We start from the raw sequence: 19,988 nt of genomic DNA, 5'->3' as shown, positions 1-19,988 counted from the left end.
TCAAGTAAGTTTAATATTTTTTATTTTGTATCAGTTTATTGCCCAGTTGTTTCTAACTACTTGATGCCAGTATAGTAGGAACAGATCAGATGCCATTGTCACTACATTCTCAACCAGATTTAGATAAATATAATTTAAATAACTTTTGTTTTGAATGTTTTAATGATATATGTTAAAGAGTAGAATATTAAGGCAGTAAATACCTTATATAACATAAGCGATTATGACTTTTTATTGAACTATATTTGAGACCTTATTTCTCTGAAATAAATAAGGATATTTTACCTTATGATACTAATACTATGAATAATCTGTTACAGAAGTTATAGAAAAAGTCATTAAACTGTAGAGGAATTTTTCTTCTCTATGTTAAAATATTATCTAATTCTAGATAAAAGGAGAAATAAAAGTAATTCATGCAAACTGTCCTTTAGTGGTTATAGTACTTGACTGTTGATAGACATTAATTTTTTAGAGTTTGGCTAGAAACTGTGGAAATTCTATAAAGTAAACTGTGATGGCTATGTCATTATTCATTGTTGGATACTCTTAAATATTCTTAGCAGCACCTGTAAGTATCACAGATTTATTTTCACTCATTTTTTTTTTCTGTTGTGTAGGAGAAAGATAGTAAAGGAACTAGGCTTGCATATGTTACACCTACAATACCAAGACGACTAGCCAGTACATCTGACATTGAAGAGAAAGAAAACAGGTGGATTCATTATGATTTGCTTTGTTTTTACTACGAAATCTTTATTATCTAGCATGAGAGTTAAAGCATGAGCATTGTTGGAATTATGTGAGATATGGATTGCAGAAAGAAATGGAGGGTATTACTGATAGAACACCAAGTACTCCTGAGGAGGTTCTGGCTTGGTATGTTCGTGAAATAGCAAAAAGAGGCATAGTGATTAGAACACAGTGAGGGGACAGTGGTGGAAAATGAGGTCGCAAACTAGTACATGTTCTCTAAATATTTGGAACATATAGAAAAGGAAAAAGAAGAAGGGGGAAAAGAGTGTTAATTTAGTTTCTTCCTGTTTTTCGGCACATAGAGTATGAGAGCTTTTTAATGCAGTTATCATTGTGTTATAACATCCGGTTTTGTATCTCGACTTTTTTATCTGACATCTCATACGTAGTTTATATGCTAATAATATATATTTTCAGTAAACATTGTTTTTCATCAGTACATAGTGTCCATAGAGTAGGTTTGCTGAGGTTAAAGTAACCATTTCCCCTCCTCAAACTATGAAAATTTAAATTGTCTAACAGTTCGCAATCATGAACAAAACTTCTGTAAACATCTTAATTTTCTCCCTTTAATTAGGTTTATACCTTAGGGACAGAATCCTAGAAATGGAATTACTTCTTACTAAGTATCTCAAAGGGACTTTTCTAGTTTCTACACCTACTAATGTTTATTAATATACAGTTTTCTTACAAATTATCTACCAGAATCTGAAGGATATTTTTTTTACAGAGATTCTTCAAGTTTGCGAACAAGTAGTTCTTATACAAGAAGAAAATGGGAAGATGATTTCAAAAGGAATAGCTCAATTAATGAAGGATCAACTTATCATAAAAGGTAATAATATAATTCTTAAGTAACTTTTATGTATTTTATAAAAATGAGGCTTTTCTAAAATATATATTTAAAGATGGATGAAAATTTGCTCCGACTAATGCCTTCCTAATATATTACAGTCAGTCCCCACATAACGTCTTCATTAGGTTGCGTGACGTTAAACGAAATGATGTATAACAAAACTAATTTTAATGTAGGCTGATTGGTATAAACTAGAATTAAGTGCCTACAGCATCTCATCAATGTGATAATGAAACTGTGTTGAGCAAAACGTTATTTGAGGACCTGCTGTATATATATTTAATTAATTTTTTGAGATATAATGAAATATCTTTTATATGGTGGCATATTAAAAAGGAAATCCTTATATAGTTGACTAGAGCATTTGAAATAGATTAGTGTCTTAATTGATCTGGTCATCACTGGTGACCTGGAAAATTTTCACTTGTCTTAGAGCTAAGTAAATGCCTTGAATTAGAATGTTGGTGATATCATATGGAGGGGAGGGGAGGCTGTAAATTATTTATCTGCTAAAAACAACCAAAAAAGAGTAAAAGATGAACAAATATAATATAAGCATGGGTCATTCCTAGGGATGTGACCCATTGCTGAAACAATTTTCTTCCAAAATTTCAAAGTCTTAGCTTTCCCCAAGTAAAACCAAACCGAAGTGTTTTTCTCAGACCCAGCCTGTCATAACCATATGATCTGGAACAGTTCTAGAAGTGTAAAATGTCAGATCAGATCATCTTTGAGTCTTGTTGAGGTAGAGGGGGGAGGCAGTAAAATGATACACTACCAAATTAGTGAAATTATCTAAACTCTAGCAAGTTGTAGGTGCAACTCTTGGTGCTGGAGCTGGTGGTGTATTTAGGAACACAGTTTTTTAGATTTTTCCTAGCCTTGTGAATCTGTATAATGTATAGACATTAACTATAAAATACACATACAAACACATCCTATATAGATATGACTCTTTTCTTTAGTTACTCCTTTGGTAGAAGACAAGATGATTTGATTAGTTCTAGTGTTCCAAGCACCACATCAACACCAACAGTTACCTCTGCAGCTGGGCTTCAGAAAAGCCTGCTTTCCAGCACAAGCACTACTACAAAGATTACAACGGGTTCTTCCTCAGCAGGCACACAAAGCAGGTGAGTCACAGATACATTTTGTGTTCAGGCCAACTGTGCGCTTATGTATGTGCATGCGTTTTTGTTTAGAAGATTGTGGGGCTCTGGATTTTTTCATTTACCTTGTTAAAATTATTTACAAGCAAAAATTGGTTCCAAAAAGAGGCAGTTATGCATGTCTGGGGAAAAAAATTAAGTTCCTAAATTATGAACTTTACTTGAATTAGACTGCTTAAAATATAAATTTCTCACTTTGACAGCTCTGGGTGAGCTTCTTGGTGCATAGTTGAAATATGCCTTGCCTTGTGTTTTAAAAAAATCCATCCCTGTAGTCACACGTTTTCAGCTGCTAGAAAGTGCTTTCATTGTTTAGCTGTTTTCCTTTTCTCTTTTTGTGTTGCTGCTTATGATGCTATAGTACCTCAAATCGTTTGTGGGCTGAGGATAGTACTGAGAAAGAAAAGGACAGTGTTCCTACGGCAGTGACCATTCCTGTTGCTCCAACTGTTGTAAATGCTGCAGCCTCTACCACAACCCTGACTACAACTACTGCTGGCACTGTCTCCTCCACATCAGAGGTCAGGGAGAGACGCAGGTGTGTAAAGGTCCTAATAGGACTCCCAATATATCTTGCCCAGTGATAAAAGTTGTTTGTTTTGTTTTGTTTTTTAATCTTGTGAAGTTGGTGACCATCTCTCCAATAGGTTAATGAAAGAAATTATCTGTAAAGATTCTCTTGGTGAAGAAAGGCTTCTGGTGCATATTTGTAAGCCAAATAATTCTAACTATGTTGATACACTTAGTTTTAATTCTGGTACATAGAAGGCACTTATTAAATTTTTTTAAGGATCTACGAATTTATTTTGTGTGCTTTAATATATTTATGAGCATCGCTTACTTCTTTTTGTTTTTCTCAGTTATATGGAATCATAGATGTGGAAAGGAACTTACCTATTATCTTTTGTGATGTCCTTGATTTACAGAAAGAAACTGAGATCCAGAGATATTAAATGACTTTTCCACATTTATATAATTACTATGAGAACTAAGGCAAGGCCCAAGATTATATCATCTATACTCCCTATCTTTGAATTTTGTTTTTCCTCTTGAGAAAGATGAAAACCTTAGAAAGCTAAATGGAACCTTTTAAAATATTTTATTCTTGCAACATTAAATTAGCTACATAACTGATATTTTCCTCACTAAAATACCAGATTAACTTGGTTTTACTTCTGGCACTTAGTTTTCATAAACAGATAATCTTACATCCTTTGTCTCTGGTGCTTCACACAGTGCATCCTTACGGTAGTATCTTTAGAGTAATATTTGTGGTAAATATATGAAAAGTAACAAACTTAAATATTTCCTTTCCTGTCATTACATCTCTAGTTTCTGCCAACATATTTACATTTTATCTCATTATAGTGAAATATAGTGATAACACAACTACAAGCAGTTCGAATTTTTTAATTTGAATACCAGTGTAGGTTGTATCATATTTGAATTTAAGTCAGGTTTTTGAAGTGTCTCAATAAGACCATACAGCCAAAGGAAATTAGAAGAGTATAGGCATCCATCATTCTCAAATGTGTAAAAACAAATTTGAGGGTTTTGCTTTTATGGAGCAGAGGAGGTTTGGGTTGAAGGGGAGAAAGAGTCAGCAGTCCTTGTTTTTTCCCTCCTTGTTCTGCGTTAATCCTAAATTTAGAGTTCTCTCTGGATCAGAATTTCTTCTGTAAAATGAAGTTTTTGATTTATATAATTTCTAACTTTCAGAATCCTGTTTATCTCTAGGATTCCACACTTTTTAAAATTTTCCAGTGACAGTCTAATGAAGGTCACCCCAGAATCATGTGTTGTTTCGGAACAAATTATGATTCTTAATCTTAGCTTTTTTAAAAAATTTTTTATGTTATTGGAGAGAGTTGAATTTCAACTTTTTAGAATTAATCTTAAAAGACATTAAAGATTGAAAATTAATTTTTGGAGATATAAGGACTGCAGATTCTAGTAACATAAGAAACAAAATATATTTATTGAGATTGTTCCTGGTCTCTATTAGAGAAATTTTGTTTGTCTTACTTTGTTCATTGATGTTTGCAGTAATATTAATGTTTGTGCTTTGTTCTATGTCAAATATTTGTTTGCAATTTTGACTACATTGTTGGCCTCTTTTGTTTGTCTTTTAATTAAATTTCATTAATTTTTTGAAATGTGTGTGGTTGAAAATTTGCCGCCAAAATGTTTTAAGAATATACTGTGGCTGACAAAAGTCAATACATTTATGACATTTTAGGTACCCTTACATATGTGTACTTTTGGATATTATGTAAAGTTGCCATGCACGCTATTAAATTCCACCATATTTTAGAATTTTCCTGTTTTTGTTGATCAGGATTGGATGAGGAATCCTGTTTTTGTTAAGATTTCCAGTGGATTAATTGAGGGTGAGGGAAAAGGAAGGAGAAGCTAGCTTTAACTAGATGGAGCATGATAACAAATTTTTTCCATTGTTTTAATGAAAAAATTAAAACAAAGTATTTCTAATTCTCCACAGTCTTTAAACTGCAAGGCAATACTTTACCAATAACTAACTACCCTCTTCCACCATTCTCTCTTGGCTCAGCTAGCTCCCATTTATCTTCCTTCTGAAAGGAAAAAAGCTGAATGAGAAACAAGGATTGGTATTCAGGTTTTTAAAGATGTAATATGATTGGCTAGCCACATATAAACATTATAAGTTTATATGAATATTTCAACCAATAAATGTCAGTAGAATAAATATATATATGGAATAATTGCATTTATTGAGAGGAAAAAAACCTTAATTTAAGAATATCCTTTGGGTTGCTCAGAAAATAGCAAGCAATCTAAAACTACTAAAAGACTAATAGAGAGTAAACTTATATATTCTATGTAGTTATAAGAGATCTAATATGACAATATGATATAATAATGATTAAGGCAGCAATGGAATTTGGTATATTCTAGTGTCTTTTTCATGATCAGCTCTTTGGAATTAAAAATACATAAAATATATAAATTAATTTTCTTCTTTACATCCTATTCTTCGAGGTCTGCTCTCTATAGGTACTCCAAGGATGGAGAGAGGAACTGAATATCAGATAGGGACTATCAAATATAGGAAATAAATGTGTTAGAAATTGATAGGCTAGGTTTGTATGCTAGTGTGGGACAGATGTTTTAAGGAAACTTTTAATGAACAGATTTTATAACTTTTAACTATTAATTTTTATCCCCCTAACCTGCATATATTAAAGCAGATATGATAAATAGATTTATTAACTTTCATGGCAGCTTGAAGTTGTATTGAAAAAGAATCTAAGCTCCTTGGAAGAGAATGTGATGGTCAATTAGTGCTATCTGCCATAGAGGTAAAAGGGAAGAATAGCAATGCAGGTTTCCCTGTTCTAAATTAAATATGAAATTTTTAATTAAATATATAGTAGAAGTTAGATTTCAATAGTCCGTTGTCATGCTTACTTTTAGAGCAGCTCATGAAATGCTGAAGTGATGTGCAGCCGTATGGGCTCTTACAAACTTTTTGTTTAACCAGATTTGCTCTCACATTTAGGTTTTATCCCCTTTTATTATTTTCTTCTCATCTGATAGAAGTCCAAAAAACATAAATTGCATAGGGTCAGTAGATGCATAAATAAGTGTTAAATGAATGGATAAAAAAAACTAGCCATGGTCTCATATTTTCCCAGCTGATGCCTGATGGAGCATTTTCCCACATTTAGTAGGTTTATCACCAAAGGAAAGAATTAATACTTAATTGATTTTGGAAAATGCTGGGTTTAACACAGTTAAACCAGTTTCTTCCCTCAGTACTTCTCAGACCCTTTAATATGTTTATTTTCATGGAGAAGGTAAGAATGTATAGCATTTTCCAAATTAAAAAACCACCTTCGATAACAAGCTCCTCATATTCCAGAGTTAATGTTTCTTAAACTAATAACAAATTTATTGGTTCTTCTTCTCCTTTTATATTACTTGCTGCAGAAAAATCATTAGCATTGTTATAAAAATAGAAAGAATCTGTTATATCTAAATAAAAACTTAAAGCTCTAGAGAGTTGATATATGGAATGAAAATTATAAAACAGAGCCCTGCAATATAAAAAAAAAAAAACTTTCCAAGTAATAGTGATCATAGGAGGGAAGTTTTCTTCTTGCATTGTAGGGCTAAGTCTTATCTTTGCCTGTTCAACCCTTTAATTAATTATTTAACTCTTAACATAGATTGCATACTTTTGAAATTATGCATGTCCTAAGACAGGATGGAAAATAGGCTTAAATTTATAAGATGAAATTTAGTGAAGATAAATGCCAAGTCCCTTCTTCATATCAGGAAATGAATTGCCCAAGAGTAATGCTGATTTTAAAGCAGTTCATGTATAAAACCACTTGAATTTTCAGAGAACTCAAAGTGTGAACAAGAGTATAATATCTGCCAAAAACATCAGTAAATGCACAATGACAAGAATACAGGAAATCCTGCTTAACTGGTCATCCTTACCATTGTACCATAAAAAGACATAGACAGTCTAGAGTTTAGCCAAATAACTTTGTATATGATCTAGGATGGTGTTTCAGGGAATCAAAAATGGAGCTAAGAGGAACGGCATTACATGATTTTAAAAAGAAAAAAGTAGTTAGGGCCTTTTGAGCCACGCTTCTCTTGCTCAGGCCTGTTTCCACGACTGGAAGTGTACTTTCCCTTTTAATAAAGTGTTTCTTTTCTGCTATTAAAAAAAAAACAAAAAAACAAAATTAAGGAAGAACTTGAAAACTGTGATATGTTAGTATGATTAGTTCTATTTAATCTAACAAATTATCAGGGTTCATTCCTGAATTTCAGAGTGAGTGTACCCATTTTCTGAAAACTTTCTCAAAACCCATTAAAATGCTAAATGTCTATTTTACTCACACACATTCATATGTAATTACATTCACAAATATTGTTATCTCCGGCTAACTTTTTATTTATTACTGTAGATCATACCTCACTCCTGTTAGAGATGAAGAGTCTGAATCCCAAAGAAAAGCAAGATCTAGACAAGCAAGACAGTCTAGAAGATCAACACAGGTATATTTAATGTGTATAATATATGAAACTTCGAAATAAATTACCTTTCCCTGTTCACTTTTCAGTGAAAATATTGTTGTTAGTACATAATGCGAGTAAATCTTTAAAGAAAAAAGGTTGCTTTTAGTACTCCTCCCACAGCCTTTTTTATATGGTACACTGTTAACATTTCACCTCATATGCCTTGTACTTCTTTGAGTATTAATTTTTTATTCCTAATGTGTCTGGCACTGTATTTGATAAGTATTAAAACAAATTAGTCATATATGATATCTAATAATTATTAAAGAATTCTATGCCTTTTTAGAGTTGGGTAGAATAGTTCTATTAGGTGTATCAAACAGCTACTATGCAAGTATGAGAAAACTGTCACTCAGTCTAGTTGTCTCCTTACCTGTTCCTTGCCATTCTAATTATATCCTATGTATCCTTTTGTGCCTTTCCTTTCTTCCAGTTGAGGACTACCAAAGTCCAGATTCACCTGTTTGATCCTTACCATTACTCATAAATCAAGCTGAACCATTTGTTAGGGTCTTAATATATTTTTTCTGTCTTTGTACCTTTACTTCCTGAAATTCAACCTGTTCTTCAAGGCTTAACCTGCAAAGTTATTTCTTTACTGAAATCTCTCTGTGCATACACATACATAAAAACATAAATACATATAAATTTAATATATAAACAATGTAATTTTGGCTCTTTTGCTGAACTTTTTGGAAATATCTATATTCATATGGTACTTCTGTCATTTTGTATGCTGTTTTGTTAATTACTCGAATATAGAGATAATTTCTTACACATATTTTTTATCTTTCCCACTACCTTTTATTGTTTGCTTCTTCATAGAATGTGACTAAGTAGAAATTGTTTCAATTTGCAAACCAATTCCAAACATGCATATTTGACTTTTAATACATTCATACTTATCTACTTATAAAATATCCTTTTGAAATGAGCTTTAATGCCTCTCGTAATTACATTTATCTTTTTTTGTGTGCAGGGGGTAACATTGACTGATCTCCAGGAAGCTGAGAAAACAATAGGAAGAAGTCGTTCTACCCGAACCAGAGAACAAGAAAATGAAGAAAAAGAAAAAGAGGAAAAAGAAAAGCAAGATAAAGAGAAGCAAGAAGAAAAGAAAGAGTCAGAAACATCTAGAGAAGATGAATATAAACAGAAATACTCCAGAACATATGATGAGGTAATAGTATACCAATGACGGTTAGGTCAAATGGTAGGAATAGTTCTTGTAATTTTCAAAATACAAGAGAGATTTGTATAATAGCAAACCATATACAAAATACCCAAAAGAACTTTAACTAGAAATCTCAATTATTTTGACATGATTAGAACAGTACTTTTCAATTGAAATGAATTTAAGTGTTCTCTGTGTTTTTTTTAATTGTGGTTAATATTTCAGGTGGGTTTTAATTCTAACATTTTACAGACTTATCAGCGTTACAGATCAGTATCAACTTCAAGTTCAACCACTCCATCCTCTTCACTTTCTACCATGAGCAGTTCACTCTATGCTTCAAGTCAAATAAACAGGCCAAATAGTCTTGTAGGTATAACTTCTGCTTACTCAAGAGGATTAACAAAAGAAAATGAAAGAGGTAAGAAAATCAAATTTCAAAAACACATTGTTTCCTTCAAATAATCCTTTAAATTGGTTTTTCCTAATATATTTCAACAGAAAAGAAACAACATTCTAAACTGGGAGTCATTCTGCCTAAATGACATGATCATTAAGAATGAGAAAAGTAGAAAATAAAAATAGAAAATTGTATGATCTGGTATTGATGTGCATATATATCTATATAACCTGAGGTGTCACAAAAATATTTGTCTTTGATGATATGCTTAATATTAGCTTAATAACCTAAGGCATCACAAAAATCTTTATGTCTACCAATATTAGAAAAGTTAACTATACAAGAAAATTATTCCTAATTATAGGCATTTTATGTTTTAAAATCAAAATCTCATAGTATTAGTCATGATGATAGCACTAATCATGTAGGATAAACTTCAGAAAATTAAATTTTTCCCAATTTCCACCTGACTTTTCTTTTGTTGCTCATTGAGATATTTCAGTTCTTTAATCCACTGAGAAAGGCCCACATAACGTTTATAAAAATTTTGAGCCAACATTTAAAATTAGAGATATTTGCATAAAAGTTCAGATTTCCATCTTCTGTGGAATAGATGGAAGATTCAGCATCACTGGATCTGAATTCTCACATGTCATCAGTTGGCTGGAGCCAAGTAGTAAGAGCTCACCACCCCCTTGGAGTAGAGCCCTCCTGGCCCATTTTATACATTTATATTACCTGGCTTGCCGCTATAGGCATTACAGTTTGAGATTTTTGCTCTAATTCTAAAAATAACTTAAAAAACCCCTCTTAATACTATAATTTGGAGCTATCTTTTGCAGTGCTTCTTTGCTGATGTCACAGGGAGCCTTTTAAAAATTATTTTAACATTACTTTGTTTTATATATGTTACTCTTTAAACCATAGTCAAAGGCCTTAATATTCTTCTAGTATATAAGTCTGAAGTCATTTTAACTGTCTCAGGAAGAAAACAAATTTTATGACTAATATTTTTATAACATCCAATTTTTTTACTTGAAGAAATGATTTAAATTTTAAATTTAAATATTTAAAGATAAATATTTTTTTCTAGAAAAAAATGGATTTGCTCTTAGATCCTAGCTAATGGAAATGAAATGAATGCTGTATTTATTCTGCAGAATGAGGACTGGGAATAATAGTAGAAGCAGAAACTGATAAATTTATATGATACCTACTAGCTGTTCCATAATTAAGAACCATTTGTTTTCTTGAAGTGATAATTTTGAGTATAGTAACTGTTTCTCTATCAGATGGTAATAAGTGGAACCTATTCTCTTCTTAGGATTCAATTATTTTCTATTCAGTAAATATTATTAAGTGTGTCTTTTGAGCAAAACTTTTGTTTTAGACACTAGGAAAATGAAGTAATTAAAATTAGTTCTAGTCTTGATCCTCAAGAACATACCCGATGAGAGCTGCAGATACGTGTTTAAACCAAGTGTTATTAGGGGCACTAAGAGGGGCAAAACTTAATAATGATTAGAGAATTTTAGAAGGTTTCAAAAGAAGGTTAACTTAGAATTGTTTTTACATTGCCTTGCAAAATACCATCAAGATATATTGCTACTATGTGGTGCATTTGAATCCTTAACAGAAGGAGAAAAGAGAGAAGAGGAAAAAGAAGGAGAAGATAAATCACAACCTAAATCAATCAGAGAACGACGGCGACCAAGAGAGAAAAGAAGATCTACAGGAGTTTCATTCTGGACACAAGATGTGAGAACCTATTAAAATATAACTCCTTGATAGTATGCTTAATGTTTTCAAAAGTACATACTAATAATTTCTTATACGCCTCAGGTTATATATTTTTTAGATCATCACTATGTGTTTTGAGTCAAATTATTAATTAAAAAGAGTTCTTTATAAAGGATAGTTAACAACTAACTACTTCAATTTTTGGTATTAAAAGCAGGAGCTTTGTCCTAATTTTGGAATAAAAATAATGGCTGCAGCTCAGTATACATATATTGATTATTGTATAATAACTAAACTCCCTTACCTTAGAAATTCTTGAAAGGATACTTAATCCCATTTTCATGAATATTATTTTAAAATATACATAATAATTATTTCCATCTCAAGTGATACTGGTTAGAAGCAGTGCTTTACTTACAAAATTATAACAATTACTCCTATAGAATTTAATTTTTTACCTGATCCCTGATCGTGTGCCTGGCATTGCTATTCATACACAGGAGAACATTGTTAATGTGAAATTTATACTGTTTTAATACAGCATATAACTACAGAAGGACAAACATAATTTGTTTCATTTAATCTCTTGATTTTTTTCCATTTTTTTCTTTTAATCTTTAATATAGAAAACTTCAACCATACAAAAGTAACAGAAAAGTAGACCCCACTTCAGGCATTCATTATTTAAGCTAAATCTCCACCACTACTCCAATTTCCATATTACTTTGAAGAAAATCTTATCATATCATTTTTTCTGTAAAATTTTCAGTATATATTTTTAAGTGATAAGGACTTATTTTTTAATTATTAAAATTTGATTTAAAAAAATAGTATGTGTTATCAGATAATAAATGGTCAGAATATCATGATTACATTTATTATTAAATAACAACACTAAATTCTTAATATTGAATATTCAGTCAGTTTTACTATCCACTTAATTCGTACATGCTGTAAATGATTTGTTGTTGTAGTTTTATACTTTGTTGGTTTGATTAGGACCCAAATAAGGACCATACATTATGATTAATTATTTCTTTAAAGTCTCCTTTAAAATCAGTAAGTTTCTCCCTCTATTCCACTTTTTGTTTCTTAAAATTATTTTCTAATGAACTGGATAAGTTCTCATATCCCGGAAGTATAGTTTTAACGCATTCATGTAGTTTTTCTATTTCCTATCACTTGATAGTTGCAGATACAAAATCGATCAGATTCTGGTTCTGTATTCTTTTGGCAAGGTATTTTTGTTTCTCCATCAGGAAGTACATGATGTATGGTTAATTTTTTTGATTGCCTAGTAACATTTTAATAACTAAAATAAAACCAGTCTTAGTACTCAAACAGTAACTCAGTATTTAAAATTATCTTAATAACTCATATATTAGGAGTTTCATAGGCAAAGCTGTATCTATTACAGTATAGTATTTCTTTTTCCCCAGTTTTATTCAGACCAAGTCTCCCTTTAAAACTCTACTGTCTGGAGTTGTACACTTAACCAGCATTATAAAGATTATTCTTGAAATCCATATTAGCAAAACTCGTCTTTTTAATTTGAGCCTGCATTGAATTGCATTCTAATGAGCCATCAAAGCACAGATGTCCTTTCCCCTTCATAGCTGCATGTTTGAACCTATATCATACAAAATACAAAAGAACCAAGGGCTCTGTGAAAGAAAAAGCGATGTAGGCAGCTTTTTCCTGTTATATTATTAGATTCTCTTTTATTTGCTGTTACTATTTTTCAGGACCGCTGAGCTTCCTGCTTTTTTTTATCTTCAGTTCCTGTATTCTCTCATTAAACTGCAGTGTGTACACTCAGTTCATGATGTGGTATTAATATATTTATTATTTGAATACAGATTTCCCTTTTTTTTCCTTTCAAACCGTTAGGGCTTATTTAGTTGTTCAAGGCCCTGTAACAGGATATTCCCATAGTCTAGAGTCTAGGCTTTTAGTGTGCTGAGACTTTGGTTTTCTATTTGGTGTGCTGTAAACTCTCAAGAAATTTTAGATGGACACAGACTACCTAAACGTAATAGGGCTATTGCATAAATCTTGCTAAGTGTATAGAATCTAGCTTTTCTTACTTAAAATATTGAATTTCCTATTTTTGCTGCCTCATTATAATTGAGCAGGTAAATAGTACTTACATTGATAAAGTACTGGCAATATCATTACAATATAAAATGGCATGTCTTCTTTCTCATGCTAGGTCTCCAGCTTCCTTACCCTAACCTGTTTCCTAGTTCAGTTGTTAGGTAGATGGTCTTTCTTCACCATATGTGCTAACCTAGTTCGATGTACCATGCAAATAAAATAGGCTTCCTTCAGTTAGGGTAGGAAAATTTCCACTTAAAAATCAGTTTTTCTTTTTGATCGATTTGGTGTAAATTTTTCTCAAGGGTCATTTTAAATTAGAAAAGCCCTAAAATATTAAAATATCAACTGTTTGACATTTATCTTAACTTTTCTAAAATAAATTGACAATCTATTTTAGAGCGATGAAAATGAACAAGAACAACAATCAGATACAGAAGAGGGATCCAATAAGAAGGAAACTCAGGTAAAAAGCTATATTTTTTTTATTTAGACGTATTCATATTTCTTAAGGATTACTTTTTACCTGTGTATATATTTATTCATGCAAGACAGTTACTACACACTGTACCTGAGTGCTGGGGATAGACTTAACAGTGGTTCTCTGGAATCAGAGATGGAGGGATCAGAAAGGGGCACAAACAAGATTGTAGAGGTCGTAGAGGTGTTCCAAATCTTGATTGTAGTGGTAGATTTGTAGATATATACAACTGTCAAAACTCATCAAACTGTACTGTAAATGGATGTAGTTTATTGTATGTAAATTAATCTTCAAAGTTGAAAAACAGAAAAAAGAGTAATACCCTTTACCAAAGAAACTATCTAAAAGATATCCAGAAGTAGTAGATGTTAGTTTTGTTAAATGAAAGAGTTTTGTGCTGGAGAAGACAATAGGCCTTTTTAATTTTCTTTATATTTGTTTAGAAATTTAGTGTCTCTGAAACACTTTTACATTCATTAACACATCTAATCTTTTCAACAATCTTCTGAAAAGAGCTCTTTTCGCCCTCCTCAATACTGATGAAGAAACTAAGGCAAGTTTCAAAACTTAAAGTTGCAGTATTTGCAAATGGTGAAAAGTCCCACTAGCTTCCCCCTAATTCAGTATTGAGTGAGTTCTAATCTTATAGACTCAGTACTTTATAGCCTGAAATGGCATTCTGCTCATTTCTTCATTTTGAACTGGAGTTCCTAAATAGAGTTAATATATGCTTTAGTCATCAAGGATCTGTAATAATGCTAAGTGACCAGACATTGGTTACCTGTGCCAGGTGACTGTGGATATTACTTTTAGGGCCAGGTTTGCCTGTTTTGACCCAAATGGTACTTTTATTTTATCTTTAGGTGGCCAGACAGATTGAGAAATTAATTACTTCAACAAGTAAATTATTTGCAGGGCTAAAGCTTTGTCACTTTTAAACCCTTTGCCTAGCAATCATCAACACTTTTCAAATGTACCTATGTCTCTGGTTTATAATATTCTATAAACCTGTCCATCATCTTTCTTTCCCAGTGGTACCCTATGAAGTCTCATCTTTCAAAGAAAAATAATGGACAGGTAAACAAGAGGGAGGGAATTAGTAAATCATCCCCAATTGATGTTTCTCACTGCCTTATCACACACAGATGCCGCATCCCAGGAGGCTGGGGTGGGGGTGGAGCTGTGACTTTGAAACATATTGATATACATTGTGTTTAAATTTTACTGTCAAAATTATACATGAAATACATTAAGGTTGAGTAGAACATTGTTTTCTAAGAAGAAAATTTTCTTAATACCAGCCAATTTAAATAGTTTTTGTTCATTTTAAATAGAGAGTTGTTTAGATCTTGCTTTGTGCTAGTATTCTTTCAGTTATAAGTAACAGAAAACAACTCAAACTGGATTAAACAAAGAATTTATTGTACTCCAGTTATATTACACAACCCTCTATGTCAGCTTTATCCTCAGGCTGGTTTACCTCATACGGCTGAGATTATAATTGGCTTAGGTCAGACAAGGCCCACCACCGAGGTGTTGCAGCCATTGTGCTACTAATGCGGCTACATACCATCTCACCTAAACCTAATGACTGCTGCACTAGGAAGTTAAGACACTAACCCACAGTGTCTGTCTTCTACAGTTGACTAGTAAAGTGCTTCTACCCAACAACTGTGCTGCTCTCTCTTGAAAATGTGTAGCAGTAGCCCTTACTTTTATGTGAAAAATTATGAGCATTAAAATTCTTCTGTGCATTTTCTGAAATAGTGTTATTATTACCTCAAAAGTGTGTTTGATAACAAAACTGCTGTTGAGTTTATAGAATCTAAGTTGACCACATTGAAAAGTGATTTTCTGGCATGTGCTTTTTTGCTTCAAAGAAAAGTAAATTGTCAGATACCTAAAAGTTCTTGAAAATTCTGAACAGCATGTGAAACTCAAGCAGTCTACCTTCAGGATATAAGTTAAAAGAAAATTGATAAATTTTATCACAGAAAATTTGAATTATTGTTTATTCAAAAATGGTGCTTCCGTCATGTGGGTTATTATGATTTGCTTTCATTAAGCCACTGGGTGGTAAAACCATCTAAAAGACATTAGTAATTAATCAAGAATTTAAGTATGACACCAAAGCAAGAAACTATAAAGAAAAGATTAACAGATTTGATTATTTAAATATATTAAGCTAGAATGTAATAGAAGATACCCTTATTAAAATTGAGACACATTTTTGCTCAGTAAAAGTAAATAATCTTAGCTTTCTTTTATAACATTTAAAAGACTAGTATTTGTACTATTTAAGACAGTAAAAAATAAATGAGGTAATACATAAAATTTGTTCATTTACAAAAGAAGAAATATAAAGGTCCAATAAGCTTGAAAATGCATTTAATCTCAATAATAACCAAAGACATAACAATACAAAAGTGAAATTGGCAAAGATTAATAATGTCCAGATTTGGAATAGTTAGTATTAATGTAGACATTTTCCTATAAGATTTTGAAACTATAAGAATTTCATACTTTTGGAGATTAGCAATACAAATCAGAAGCTTTGCTAAAACATTCATGCCTTTTAGCTTAGCAATTCCACTTCTAGAAATTTATTCCCAAGTAAATGACTGAGGTATATAAAGATAAATCTATAAGAGATTCATAGCAGCATGGTTCTTAAAGCAAAATATTGAAAACACCCTAATGTCTATTGGTAGGGAATCGATTAAATAAAATATATTTGCATGGATAGATAGTATATGTATTTACATAGCTATGTGTACAAAAAGTGGTAACAGTGGTTATCTAGGGAATTGGAGGGATGGGGAATTATAGAGGAATTTTTTATATTATAAGCTTATGATACTGTAATCAGAAAAATTAAAAGAATACTTTTACCTTGAAAAAAGACATTTTGAAACACAATGAGCAAGGACATTATGCTAAGTAAAATAAGCCGTTCACGAAAATCACATACTGTTTGATTCCACTTATCTGAGATATCTAAAGTATTCAGACTCATAGAAACAGTAGAGTTGTGGTTACCAGGGGTTGGGAGGAGGAGGCTATATGGAGATATTCAGTGGGTGTAGACTTTCGGTTTTTCAAGATGAAAAGTTGTAGAGATCTGTTGCACAACAATGTGAATGGAGTTAACACTACTGAACTCTACTCTCAAAAGTGGTTTAGATGTTAAATTTTGTTACATATTTTTTACCGTAATTTAAAAATATTTTTTAAATAACACCATAATTTTTAAAGACAAAGAAATAGAATTTGAGTGATTTCTGTGACTGCTTAGAATTTTTATTTATCTTAAATTTTAAATCACTGAACTAAAGTTCAAACTATGAGAAGAGATTGTGATGTTTTTGTTTGATATGTACACATTTTAGTTCAGGCATAGATATTTTCCTGAATTTGAATATCTTTTGTTTCTGCTCCCTTTTTGAGATATAATTAACATATTTCATTATATTAATTTCAGGTGTACAAAATGATGATTCGATATTTGTATATATTAGGAAAGTTTTTTACAGTTTTTTTCTTGTGATGAGAACTTTCAAGGTCTACTAATTTAGTAGTTTATGAATTTGAATATCTTGAAAATTAAAATTTAACTTAAAATTGTTAATTTTTATAAAACTATAGAATAAGTCAATAATAAAGCTAGATTAAAAAATAGGAAACATGCAAAATTGGTTTTGCAAAGGAAATTTAAAGAGACTTTAGTAAGACATTTTTAGTCTGAATTAGACTTCAAACAGTCCCTAAGGAACCAAATAATTTTACAATGCACTCGAAGATAAATAAAATGGGAAATACAAATAGCTAAATTCAGAAATTTAACACACCATTTCTGAAGAGTTACTTTACTGAAAATTACTGATTCAGTGAGTGTTTCAACAGAAAGAGAAACAACTAAAGATGACCACCAAAAAAAACTACTTTGACCCCCAGTGAGACTATTTTTATCCTATTAATTATTTTACCACTTGGATAAGAAAAGTTATTGGAACTTTAATACAGCATACCACTAGTGTAGGAAAATTAATCATAATTTTCTCTCCCCTAATTTCTAAACTTTAGAGTATGTATAGCTGGATTTCCAAGAAAGTAAATTTTAAACAAAATGTGTGTATACTGTTGTATATAAAATACCATAGGTATTCATTTGTTTGTCTCATGCTATTGCCTCAAAAATAGATAAAATGATGAAAATAGTTGCTTTGAGATGTCACATAGTAAACTTGACATTTCTTAATGTAAATACTTTTTCCTGTTGAATGGGTATAAGTAATGAATATGTGTCTAGGTCTCCAAATTTTTTTTCTTAATTAAAAAATACTGTATGATGGCACTTGTAGGAATTCACAAAAGATGACCTTAAATTGCTAAATGTAATTGTATGGAATTGTGAATGTAAAAATATATAGTGACTCTGTGTTCTAGAATGTCTAAGAATAACCATATTAAAGTTGAAAGTATATAGTAAATAGATGATAAATAGTGTGAAAACAGTATTGATGTTATGTTAAATATACTGATTAATCAATAAATTACTTTAATGAGAGCATAAAAATTTAGTATGCCTATGTTTGTTTTTCTTTTCAGACGGATTCTATTTCTAGGTATGTTTTACCTCTTACTGACCACCTTCTAATTTTTATCCTTTCTAACAATATGGTGCTAAATTTTTATGGATTTTGTAAGTTGATGAAATATTTTGAGTAATAAAAATCTATCGATATTTAGATGACCGAGTAACTGTTATTACTTTCTCTGTCAAAGACTGTACTTCTAGTTCAGTAGTCACAGTAAGTCACTTAGATTAAATCTTTACAACAGTGACAAATTTTCTTGTTTTCCTAAGCTTCCTAAGTTATTTCAGCAATGACTATCTCATTATTAATATCAGAGGCTGATGAAACCCACCAGATATTTTATTAGGTATTCAGAATCTTTTTTGCTTTAAATAAAAGAAAGCCAGTGAAGACACTGGGAAGTGTTACCTAGCTCAAATTGTTGATCTTTTGAGAAATCTTTTATAATATCCTTGAATCTAATCTCCGTTCCATTTCTTACCCATAAGTGTTAACTAACGCCTTATAAAATCAAGAACAAATTTTTAAATACTGATGATTTATTGAATTGAAATATAGAGGCAGTAGCGTTTATCAGAAAAGGTAAACCCAAATTTAGAACCAGATAAGAAGAGAATTCACATTTACAAATGAGATATGTTTTTCTTGTTTAGGAGAAACCTATTATCTATACACTGTAGTTAGATAGACTACAGTTCAAATAAAAAATGTTACTAATTTTAAAGTACAATTATATATGACTTAAGAAAAAGAGCTATCAATTAAACTATTATACACCATCAGTTGAAGTCATGTTCTGATTTCAAAGATGTTAAAATGTGAAAAAAAAGTACAATTAAAATTTTTGAAATAATTTATCATTTTGCGAAATAAATTTTGACTTAGATACAGAAATATTGAATCTCTTCCTCAAGTAATAGAAATGAGTAATATTAAAAATAACTTTCCATTTATTATATGTATTACAAAAGTTAATTAGGTAACAGAGGAGGGAGAATGTTACTATTTGGAATATTAAGTTAATATATAATAGGATGCATGTTAATGTAAGTTGTGAAAGCCCATAATAAAGATTTTGACTTAAACTCATCTTTTGAAGATATGAAACCTGTTCCACATCAGCTAGTGATCGGTATGATTCCTTGCTGGGTCGCTCTGGATCATATGGTTACTTAGAAGAAAGAAAACCTTACAGTAGCAGGCTAGAAAAGGATGACTCCACTGACTTTAAAAAGGTACTTGGGTTATTTAGTTATATTTAATTAAAAATAATCTGTTTAAATATACATGTTGAGATATTCCTAGAAACTCATAATGAAATCAGCATCTTAAAATAACTTGCTTTAATTTTGTTTTAGGAATTAATGATAAGTAGAATATAAATAGCTGTTTATTTTGTTGGTTGATTTTTTTAAAAAGGGGGAAAGTACCCAAGACTTTATTTCACATGTGATGTCTCAAACCAGTACTGTGATACTATGATTGAGCTAAAAAGGGGCATTTAGGCAAAGAGAGGTTTGTGTGTGTGTGTGTGCGCGCGCGCGTGTTGTGTACATGCACACACATGCAGTGTGTGTGAGTGTGTGTGTGTGCGCGCACGCGTGTTGTGTACATGCACACACATGCGCACACACACACACA

General features: G+C 31.2%; 1 protein-coding gene across 6 annotated transcripts in view; it reads left to right on the top strand.

Annotated features, from left to right (window-relative positions):
- Positions 1–19,988, top strand: part of PPP1R12A (protein phosphatase 1 regulatory subunit 12A) — a 131,443-nt gene that overhangs the window by 98,309 nt on the left and 13,146 nt on the right. Inside the window, exons 11-22 of one of the 6 annotated variants that reach the window (XM_025040956.1) lie at positions 621–715; positions 1,487–1,591; positions 2,614–2,745; positions 3,143–3,319; positions 7,746–7,836; positions 8,837–9,037; positions 9,284–9,452; positions 11,068–11,189; positions 13,669–13,734; positions 14,782–14,826; positions 18,358–18,374; positions 19,447–19,582. In XM_025040956.1, the coding sequence (XP_024896724.1) occupies positions 621–715; positions 1,487–1,591; positions 2,614–2,745; positions 3,143–3,319; positions 7,746–7,836; positions 8,837–9,037; positions 9,284–9,452; positions 11,068–11,189; positions 13,669–13,734; positions 14,782–14,826; positions 18,358–18,374; positions 19,447–19,582 (1,356 nt within the window). Of the gene's footprint in view, positions 1–620; positions 716–1,486; positions 1,592–2,577; positions 2,746–3,142; positions 3,320–7,745; positions 7,837–8,836; positions 9,038–9,283; positions 9,453–11,067; positions 11,190–13,668; positions 13,735–14,781; positions 14,827–18,357; positions 18,375–19,446; positions 19,583–19,988 lie in introns of all 6 variants that reach the window. The other 5 variants (XM_025040955.1, XM_025040957.1, XM_025040958.1 and 2 more) reach the window with 5 other exon arrangements.

Source organism: Pteropus alecto, unplaced genomic scaffold (genome assembly GCF_000325575.1).
Source record: "Pteropus alecto unplaced genomic scaffold, ASM32557v1 scaffold76, whole genome shotgun sequence".
In the NCBI taxonomy this organism is placed as follows: domain Eukaryota; kingdom Metazoa; phylum Chordata; class Mammalia; order Chiroptera; family Pteropodidae; genus Pteropus; species Pteropus alecto.
This window is presented reverse-complemented; position numbering and strand designations above follow the sequence as displayed.